This window comes from Heterodontus francisci, chromosome 16 (genome assembly GCF_036365525.1).
Source record: "Heterodontus francisci isolate sHetFra1 chromosome 16, sHetFra1.hap1, whole genome shotgun sequence".
Lineage (NCBI taxonomy): Eukaryota > Metazoa > Chordata > Chondrichthyes > Heterodontiformes > Heterodontidae > Heterodontus > Heterodontus francisci.
Window position 1 is genome coordinate 78,659,120 of NC_090386.1, and position 11,088 is coordinate 78,670,207.

Genomic DNA, 11,088 nt, shown 5'->3' on the forward strand with positions numbered 1-11,088 from the left:
GCACTTCCCATGATATTCATGCGTCCAATGTCATCTAATGCATTCCTCAGTGCCTCTGATTCTCATTTTCCCCAGATCCACCTTTATGCATCCAGTTATGCCTTTGTTCTCCTACTTTTTTTTGGTACCGAGTCTCCTTTCTTCCATTCCAAATCCTTCTCTGCCCGCTCGGTATCCTCCTTCCTCGGCCCCATCCCGACCCCCCGAGTCCCATGTCCCAACGCGCCCACCTCACCTCAACCCCCACAATGTAACTCTGCATGCTCGGGGAGGGCCCAGGTGCTACTTTGAAAGCTGTCGTTTACTTCTGCTTTCCATGAGTGTGTCTGTAAGAAAGCCACGACATCAAAAAAGAAACAATTCGGAAACTAACTCTAGACAAATGGTCAGGGGACAAAACCGAGAAGTTGAGAAAGATCACATCGAGAATTCCCTGAACCTCTATTCCTGGTTTGGACACAAGTTAAACTGGAGAGCTCGAACCCTTCCTGGCCTCCAGCACAGACATGGATATAGTGAGTTACTGACCTGGATGACTGTTTTGACAGTCGATTCCTCGACTATAGTGGTGCAGATCAAATCATCCGGATGAGGGACAGTATTGGCATAGGTTTCTCCCATGGTAAATATCATTGGAATGGCCAGCAGGAATGACAGGATCCAGATGAAGGAGATGAGCTTCTTGGTGCGACTGGTTGACATTAAACTCTTGGCTTTGAAGGGATGGCAGATGGCCATGTAGCGCTCGATGCTCAGGCTGGCGATGTTCAGAGCCGTGGCGTAGGTGCAGGCGTCTCGGAGGAAATAGTAGCCCCGGCACACGGTGTCCCCGAACGCCCAGGGGTGGTGCACCCAAATGAAGTTATACAGCTCGATCGGCATGCACAGGAGGAGGATCAGCAGGTCGGAGAAAGCCAGGCTGGCCAGGTGGTAATGCACAGTGCTCTGCAAGTTCTGCAAAGTCTTCTTCTTCACCAGGGTGTGCATGGTGATGAAGTTCCCCAGGGAGCCGAGCAGAAAGAGGACGATGTAGATCAGAGTGACAATCACTTTGGAATAAACATCGGTGTTCACATCCAGATCACTTTGATCGGTTTCTGGGACCACATCCGTGCTACTGTTGGCTGGAGATTCATCCGATTGTAGATTGTCACCAAACAGCCCATTCAAAGCATCGCGCCTCTCCAAACTGGAGTTCAAGATAAGGCTCATTTTCCTATGTGTGTGTCTGTGTGTGATTTACTTTCCGATGGCTCGGGGAGAAATCTTGGGCAAGACTGAGCGTTCAGTGCGGCCCCAGTCGCTGGGATGCACTGGCTGCTGTCAAATGCAACAGCGCTGTTTATATCTGAATTACACCCACCCCCGCCCCCAAAGTACCTTTTCCCTGGACGCAGTGAGCGGGGAGGGCTGGACCAGAATAAATGGGCAGATTGATAAAGATTTACCTTTTTTTCAAACCATCAAGATACTGAAATTCATATTGGTTGCACACGATAACACAATTCGATGGGAGAAAGACTCGCAACTACAAGACACGTTCTGTAAGGGAAATCTGTCATTATTCGTTTTACCTAAGGGCGATTAACCATTTATGGCAGCATCTGTGGAAAGAGAAGCAGAGTAAACGTTTCGGGTCAGTGACCCTTCTTTGGAACCGAAGAAGGGTCGCTGACCCGAAACGTTAACTCTGCTTCTCTCTCCACGGATGCTGCCAGACCTGCTGAGTGGTTCCAGCATTTCTTGTTTTTATTTCAGATTTCCAGCATCCGCAGTATTTTGCTTTTATTTTAGCGATTAACCATTTAGACTTTGCTTTACCCGGCGTGAAGAGATCATGATCTAGCTCTGGGCTTTCTTAGTAAGACAGCTTCAGTCAGCAGCTCCTAAACCCGGGCGAGAGGATCCTCAGTGTGTGTCCAGGCATCACTTTCCGTTCATTTGGCAGCATTAGACAATGTAAGAGAAAGGTCATCGACCTGAAACGGTAACTCTGTTTCTGCACAGATGCTGCCAGACCCGTTGAGCATTTCCAGCATTTTCTGTTTTTCTTTCAAATTTCCAGCATTCGCTGTATTTTGAAAGAGAATTCACTGCCTGGCCGGAAAGACATCGGGGGAGATCTTAATATGCATTGTTTTTGCCATTTTACCAGAATGAATGGCGTTATGGATTATGTATGGAGGTTCTGACAACTTCAGAAATTGCACCCTAAACTTCCCAGTGTGGACTCGGATGGACCAGTCTTCATCTCCGTTAATTCACTTGTTGCACGTTTTGGAATCCAACTGAGAGGTCAGATGCTGCTGGATACTATCGGGTCTGACTTTCAGATGAGGTTCTTGTGAAATGTATACATGCTGAAACGTCAAGTTTATTATTTGGGAGGTGTAGCCAGCTTTCCTTACACTGAGACCCGATAAAATCTAATGACATCTGCATCACCTTTCAGAAAAAAGCAACCGCCGCCCCCTTGATCCAGCCCTCTGTCCAACGATAGGCGATTAATGCAATCGTTCCTAAGTGCCAATCAGTTACTGTATTTTGAAACTGTTTCGCATGGATGTGCCGGGAATGTCTTTTTGAGTGTTGTTCTGCACTTGACTGCTTCAGGTAACCTATTCAGCCCCAACAAAATAAATGATCCGCCCTCAGATTTTATTTCTCGCTCTGTAAGCGTGGGTAAGAAACCAGTAAATAATCCTTGCAATCGGACAAACATCACTTACATCTTCTGATCTGGGGTGTAATTTTTGCCCAGCAGACTCTCTCCTGGCTTCTGCCAGTATGGTTGTGAAACCAGCCAACGGGAGATAGATTTTACGCAGTGAGACTCGTCCCGCCAGTACTTGTCTCCGAACTGTATTCTGCTTGTGATCAACCAAGAAGATGTAACAAAGTGCACAGCAGTTTGAAAATAAATGGCATCTGGAATTGAAGGCTGCGATACCTATACACTCTGTGTTTCTTTGGTATTGAACGACTTTACTGCCTTAAAATACTTAGGGACCGATCTTGTGATGTAATGTGTTTGCATCACAAATTTTGAAACATATAATTCCACAGATCAAACCACAGATTTATATTTGTTTGAACATGGGCACATGTCATAGTTTGGACCAAATGTAATGATTTAATCTCCCTGAATGTAGCTAGTGTTATCCAAGAAAGCAAAACATTTTTTTTTACTTTTTGTTTGGTGGGGGGGGGGGGGGGGGGGGCTGTCATTTGGCCTAAAGGGCAATGAATTAACAAGCAACGTTTTCAAATTTCCATCGACCAGAATGGAATCAAAGAGCATTTTTTATTTTCTTACTTAAGCTAAATTTTTGGATTATTCTACGATCTGTTGAATTTAGAACGAACCCAATGTTCTGAGACTATTCAATTCTAAATGTGTTAAATGGGAAGTAGCGTCGTACGAGGTCACTTAATTCAATAATTGCTGCACGTTTTAACAAAAGAAAATGTAAAGATAGTTGAAGTTTTGAATTGTTGCAAGAGGTCGGTGGCTGCCTTTTTCCTTTATTATGGTCCCCGTTGTGATGGATTTAACCAGATCTTCAGCGAATGTTGTAAATTGGCCACCTCTCCCGAACAATAAACTCGATTTTTCACAAGGAATGTTATTTTGCTGGAAATATTAATCCAAGCACGGCAGTTTTCAAGATACAATTTTAATTAAACCAATCTTTTTGGAAGCAAATAGGGCTGGAAAATAACGAAGTTATCAAATATCATATGAACACTTTACACACATGCCGTCTGTTTTACTGAGGATGATGTCAAAACTGAGAGATTATAATTACCAGGAAAGACTAAACAGTGTGGGGCTCTTTTCATCAGAAAAATAACTGCGGGGTGACCTGACAGGGATCTTTAAAATTATAAAGCTGCTGGATGGTATATACATAGTTAAGCTGTTTCTATTTATGGGGTAATCTAAAACTAAGGACCATTAATACAAGATAATCACTAATAAATCCAATAAGAAATTCAGGAGAAGCTTTTTTTTACTAAGAATGGTGAGAAGGTAGAAGTCACAGACACATGGAGTGGTTGAGGCAAATAGCATAGGTGCCTTTAAGGAAAGTGAGCTAAGTACAAGTGGGTGAAAGGAATAGAAGGATGTGTTGATAGGGTGAGATGAAGTAAGGTGAGAGGAGGTTGGTGTGGAGCATAAACTCCGAAATAGACCTATTGGGCCAAATGGCCTATCTCTGTGTTGTAAAATTCAATGTACTAACCTATGTAATCAAGCAGTTAATCTATTTGATTTCCAGGCTATGAATGTTTTTCTTCCCTATGCCCATTTCCAGCTCCTCCAAATGGTCAGTGGGCCAAAGCACCACCTGGTGTGGAATTGAGCCACACAGTTCATGAAGATCCCACCTTGAATCGGTGGTCTGAGCTGGGTTAGCTAATCACAGGAAAGGTAGGATAATGCATTCATTGGGGGATGCTGGGGGAAGGACCACAATGTATCACAGGATGTGTCTGCTCAATTCTCTATGTTTGAATGCAGCCCTGAAATATGGACACTGCGGTTGATTTCAATACCACTGCTTTCAAAAGGAGAAGAAAATCAGCTTGGGTTCCCACAGCTGATCACTATTCAACAAGTCATGTTTGAAAGTATGAACATGTGAACATTGGGTACTGGACTTTACCTTAGGTGGACGGGAATTCGTCACCGATGTAAAAGTCGGTGGCGGACCTGCTTTCACCTAGCCCAGGGATCCGTCCCGTATTTTACAGGTCCCCGGGCTTTAATTCTCCCGAGGTAGGACTTCCACACCCTTGAGGGAGAAGGTTCCACCTCAGTGAGCTGCCGGCCAATCAGCGGGCCAGCAGCTCTCTTAGTCCCAGCAGCACCACCAGGAACAGTGGCCACTGCTGGGGCCACAGCCCAGCTGACGACATGGAGCCAGGAGTGAAGGTAAGTTGGGCATGCCTCACCAGGGGTATCAGTTGTGCCCTGGTGAGGCTAAGGTGGGTGTTTGGGGGGAGGGGAGGGTGTCTTGGGTCCTGGGGATGGGTTGGGAGGCAGGGGCGGCCCTCAATTGGGCACCCTGTGCCCAACTACCATGGCACTCCCCCGGCGCGCGGAAAGGCCGGCAGCTATCACTGGGCAGCCTTTCACGTGCTCAGCACGCCCACTTGCCATGAGTAAAATACTTGTGGAGACAGGTGAGGGCTCTTAAGTGGCCACTTAAGGGCCTGGACTGGCCTTGGTCGGGCAGGCCATTTCCACCCCCTCCCCGCTGCCCGACAGGCGTAAAGTTGGGCGGAGGCAGGAGTGGGGCGGTAAGGCCTCCTGGAGCCTCCCGCTCAATTTTACGCCACCCCCATCTGCCCCCACGCCACCATCCAACCCGCTGGGGCGGCATAAAATTCATCCCTGGGTGTGGGCTGGATTGAAAATGGCTGTAAGACCCTTCTAAGGTCAAATAGGTTTCCAACACTTATTCTCTAGTCTCACAGAGGATGAATAGTTATTTGGTGAAATATTACATACGAGCATTAAAATTAGGAGCAGGAGTAGGCCACTCGGCCCCTCAAGCCTGCTCTGCCATTCAATAAGATCATGGCTGATCTGATTGTAACCTCAACTCCACATTCTCGCCTACCCCTGATAACCTTTCACTCCCTTGCTTATCAAGAATCTATTTACCTCTGCCTTAAAAATATTCAAAGACTCTGCTTTGACCACCTTTTGAGGAAGAGCATTCCAAAGACTCACGATCCTGAGAGAAAAATTTCTCCTTTTCTCTGTCTTAAATGGGTGAGCGCTTATTTTTAAACGGTAGATTCTCCCACAATTGGAAACATCCTTTCCACATCCACCCTGTCAAGACCCCTCAGAATCATATATGTTTCAATCAAGTAGTCTCTTACTCTTCTAAACTCCAGCGGATACAAGCCTAGCCTGTTCAACCTTTCCTCATAAGACAACCCACCCATTCCAAGTATTAGTCCAGTAAACCTTCTCTGAACTGCTTCTAACGCATTTACATCCTAGATGTGGTCTCACCAGTGCCCTGTATAGCTGAAGCATAGCCGCCCTACTTTTGTATTCAATTCCCCTCGCAATAAATGATAACATTCTATTAGCTTTCCTAATTACTTGCTGTACCTGCAGACTAACCTTTTGCGATTTATGCACTGGTACGCCCAGATCCCTCTGCATGTCAAGTATTGTTGGTGTCCTTGAACTCATACCCAATTTGAGCCTTTGATGGAAGAGCAGTGCAAAATCGTGGATTTTGTTTTGTTGTAAAGTTTCTATTTTCAGTGATACAGTTTATTTTTCTGCTATAGATAATTTATTTACACCATGACATTTTAATATAGCCTGTTTAGATTGTCAATAAAAATGTCTGTCAGTCTTCATTTAGCATACAATAGAAACTGCCTCAGTTTATTGCAAAAGCATTGGTCTGCTTTCCTTATTAAATAATACACTGAACTACTTGTGGTATGATTTTCTTTTTTCTTGGACATATATTCTATTGATTCACATTTTATAACAGATTTCCAAAACAACAAGCCATTTCTAGTCAAATGACCTAAAGTTATTTCTTCGAGATTAAAAAAATAAATTAAACCACAATTGAAATAATTCCTTGTTTTGTATTACATTTATTTATATCCATGTTTCACAGTTATTCTTTATCAGGCTAATTGTTCTTTTAGAAAATGTCAAACACTAAATATTATAAAGTAGGTTTGAAAAAGACTTTATCAAACTACTTGATTACAACGTTTTCTCAGGAAGTTATGAATTTATTTAATACAGCCCCAGATAGGAGCAACTATCTGCACAGTTCTTACTGGACCACAAAATGGGCTGAGTTGCTGAAAATGCATTTTCACCAGTCGATTTTCTCATTATGCAAGTTTGAGTACCAATTAATTGATCTGTTTAAACAAATACCAAAATAACTTCTTCAAATTGTTACTTGGAATTCTTTGGAATGGAATTATACCAGCGCCATTACATGGTGACGTCAAAAATATTGACAAAAATAACAACTTATATTTATATGTATTTATGCTATATAAAATGGGACATATTTGGTGAATGGTAAAAAGATTGATCTGTCTCATGTTTATACAACTAGTTACATTTATATAGATACAGAAATTAGGAATATATATAATAATAGAAGATAAATCTTAACTATCCATCTGAAGATTGATATTTTGTTTCTCTGTCAAGTTAGCAATTAAGGGGCTGGATTTTAAAGCCCCTCTACCATTGGCGAGGGTGCAATGAAGATCGGTACAGAGGAGGCCTGCCACCGACCCAGGTGGCGGCAGGCCCTGCACCGATCTTGGCGGTGGTGGTGAGGCCTCGTTGCGGCCGCCCCGCTGCTTGGCGATGGGACCCACATTAAGATATGGAAATGCCATATGCTACTTACCATGCAGCCCGCAGCGATTCTGCCATCACGTTGCCATCTTCATTCTTGCCGCTGGCAATGCCATGCCTTAGAATCCGCGTTCGGGAGGGGCGGGGTGGGAGAACGCCTGGAAAGGTCATTGCATTGATTTGAGCAAAACTGTCACTTAACTGGCCAATTAAATTTTAAATGTTCATTCAAGGCTGTCAACCTTTTAAAAATGGCATCGGCGCCTGCTCATTGGCACCGGATGTAGTTGCCAGTGAAGGCTCGCCTGCCCCCTCCACGTCATCGCAGGGAGCGTGTGCCGCGGCAATGCAAATGAGCCACCACGTTTGAAATTGTGGTGGCCCCCTAACGTGGTGCCTAGGTGCATGGGTTGCATTTTTTAAATGTCAGCTGCCTACTTCGACGGCGGAGTCTTAAAATTCAGCCCTAGGCTTTGTTTAAGGTGCAAGCATTGACTAAAACCTCCAGATTAAATAGAACTGAAAGTCAATGTAATTTAAATTTTTATTTCATGAGAGGAAGAGCAAAACTCACATTACAACCCAAAATGAAAATATAAATTCGACCATCTGATTCTGTGTTAATCCATTTATTTTGGATGAAGCTGAAGATGGGGAAAAAATATTGAATTTGTGCGGTTTGGCAAGAATTGGCCAGCGTTATTTGTATTTAGAAGCTTGGTTCTAAAATGGGAAAGAAATTCATGCAATTTTTTCCCCCAGATTTCTTGAGATTATCTCCGTGACATTCTCATTTACTTTAGTAATTCAGGCAAACCACAATATCCACTGAAGGAAATGTTTATTGTGTAGGTAGCCAGGAGTATCCGATAGGGAGTCCTTCAATATTGTTGCTAAGAAACCTGAAGCACCAGATGTAAAAGCCTGCAAATTTTGGACTGATAACATAGCCGGAAGCATCCAGCTATGAGTATTGGAATGGAATGAGCAACCTGGAAGAGCAGAGTTTGAATACTGTGAAAAATGTTCTTTGCTCTCATATTGTAATAGTGGAAATTACCTAAATAGACTTATAATAGCTCATAACCAGACATTTTTAATGCCTCCCAAATGTTTTAGATGATATACATATGGCCATGGTCCTAGGTTTGACTCCTAATTTGTGTTGAGTTAGCTTATGGCAGCAGTTAGGATGCTAACATTGCTGTGGTATAATGAGGGGAACATTATTTGGGCTTTCTCCTGTACATCAGTATGCAATGGTTGGACATCAGATGAGTTCAGGATCAGGCTGATTTCATGCGTTAAGAAGGCTTTTAACTCTTATGGTCTTGATTCCTGCATGAAAAATGACTGCACAGGTAAGGTACCAGAGGGCAACTAGTCTTACAGAACTGTACCCAGGCAAGAAGTTCCTAGGGAAAAAAATTGGCAGGGGAAGAATCAGAACAAAAATTTAAATAGAATGAGAAATGTTATTCAAATCATGTGGGCTTGTCATGCATTATCGACCTATTTCACTTTTAATTCCCATTTCTGCCCTTCTCTGTATTTAAAGGACTCCATTAATGTAACCTACAATTTGAAACTGTCATTTTGGTTGGCATATCTAGTAGATAATGAGATGGTTCTGAAAACTGTGAAGACAGTTTAGAGACGACCTTAAGAGGACCACCTTAAGAAGCTGAAAGTGAAGGTCACCGGAGGAAGTGATGTTGCATCACACATGACCAGGGAGTTGTAGGTGTAGCCCAACAGGGGGAGAAATGTATTGGTGTGATTCTGCAGTAGCTGTAGGTATATATATTTTCTATTTAAGTTATAATAAAAACCCATGTTTTCTTTGGATATTGTTTGGAGTCCTGTGAATCTTACAATAGTTCACATACCAAAGGAAGAAGTAATATTACAAAGACCCCATCTTCAAAATATTTTCATTGAAGAAAATCAAATTAGCCAAATTCTGTCTGTGAGTTATCCAATTAAAAAAAAATCATTCTCATGATGTGCTGTAACCACATATTAACAGTCCAGCACCTGTGTTATAATTTCCATACAAAGGTGTTCAATTCTGTCAGATTTTTGTAGCATTGCATTTCAGTAATAACTTTGAGTTATTATTAATTAATTTAATCAATCCTATTTTTGCTGTAGTTTGAAAGGTAGTTGGACATTGAAGCATAACTAAGAACAAAATAACTGTTCCTTGGACTGCAAGGGATTAATCTGAGATTTGTGTTAATCTTTGTAACTAACTGTTGACTTGGTGGAAGATTGTTTCTTTCAACAAACTGTGTTTTTAAATTGTCAAAAAGACATTGAGAAAAATGATCATAGTAGATTGGCTCTTCAATGGAAGTACTGGAGTTTATTTCCTTATCTCGTACCTGTTTACTCATTACCCCTGAGCTCACTGACCTACATTAGCTCCCATTAATTTTAACATTTCCATCCTCATGTTCAGATCCCTCCCTGCAACCTCCTCTAGCCCTACAACCCTTCAAGAATTCTGTGCTCCTCTACCTCTGGCCTCTTGTGTATCCCTCAGTCCTCTCACCCCACTGATGGTGACCCTGCCTTCAGCCTAAGCTCTAGATTTCCTTATCAAAACCTCTCAGCCTTTCCACCTCTCTCACCATAGCTGTAGCACCAGTACAAAGCAAAACAACTTCACACCCATGCTATAGTTGCAATGTAGATACTGTTACAGACAGGGGGGAGATGGTATGGATGAATTCCACTTTTCACCTCTCAACTGACCGTAGACAGTAAAAATAAATTGTTTTAGTCCATGAGTGTTTAGTGGTCAGATAAACAGACAAACAACAGGTTTTATTGTACGAGTAAAATAAAGGTAAATTATTTATTAAAAAAGACCCAAAAATATTCATTACCACACCCACTCACACATGCACATACACAAGAAGAGATAGCAATTAGAGGATAGCATGCATTTAAGTCTGATTGTTGTAAAAAAAAAGAGTTCACTTTGAAATCTTCTTGGTTTCCCAGGAGGATTTTTTTTTAACTGTGGTGCAGGCATGGTGTTCCTTTTTTTGGTTCACTGAAGTATTGCAGAGTCAGTTGGTTAAGATTCAGTCAAAGTCAGTGGCAAGAATCCTGTTACGATTTCTCAGGTCAGGAGTTTCCAAGGTCACCTTTCACTACTTCTGCCTCTGTGGTTTAAAGATGTTACAGGCAGGCTCTTCTTCTTGGCTGGAGTGAATCTCACAGCTTTCTGGTTGGTTGCCTTTCTGTTTCTGTCCTTCAGAGAGCTCTTTTTAAAGAAAAAACCTTATCAGGCTTGGTTTCTGTCAGGTGACCATAGATGCTGTCCCATGGTGTGTTCATAAAATGTCTTTGAACATGTGGCCATTGTTACACAATGGGGTTTGAATGTGGCTTATCTTGATAAAATGATGTTACGTCCCACCTATTATTTTGGCTTTGAATCCAGAGTCTCTCTGTCTGCGAGGGCCTTTGTCAACCTAATTATTGGTGATAGGAGCCATTTAGCATGAATGGGCTGATTAGCCTTTCAATATGCCTTCCCCAGGACTAGTCCAGACGTCATGATGGCCTGGATTTTATCAAGCCCTCGACATCAGGCTCCATAGTGGAGGGAGCCAAAAGATGGGGCCAGCAGTGTTCCGCCCTGGAGGCCGACGCAGAAGGACCCGGCCTGATCCACCGGAGACAGCGAGACTCAGTGG

At 42.8% G+C, this 11,088-nt stretch overlaps 1 protein-coding gene across 1 annotated transcript in view; it reads right to left on the reverse strand.

The window, feature by feature from the left end:
• The window catches only part of ntsr1 (neurotensin receptor 1 (high affinity)), an 84,751-nt gene extending 83,539 nt beyond the window's left edge, over positions 1-1,212 (reverse strand). The window contains exon 1 of the mRNA XM_068048833.1: positions 529-1,212. Coding sequence (XP_067904934.1) covers positions 529-1,212 — 684 coding nt within the window. The remainder of the gene's footprint in view (positions 1-528) is intronic.
• Positions 1,213-11,088: the final 9,876 nt, after the last annotated feature.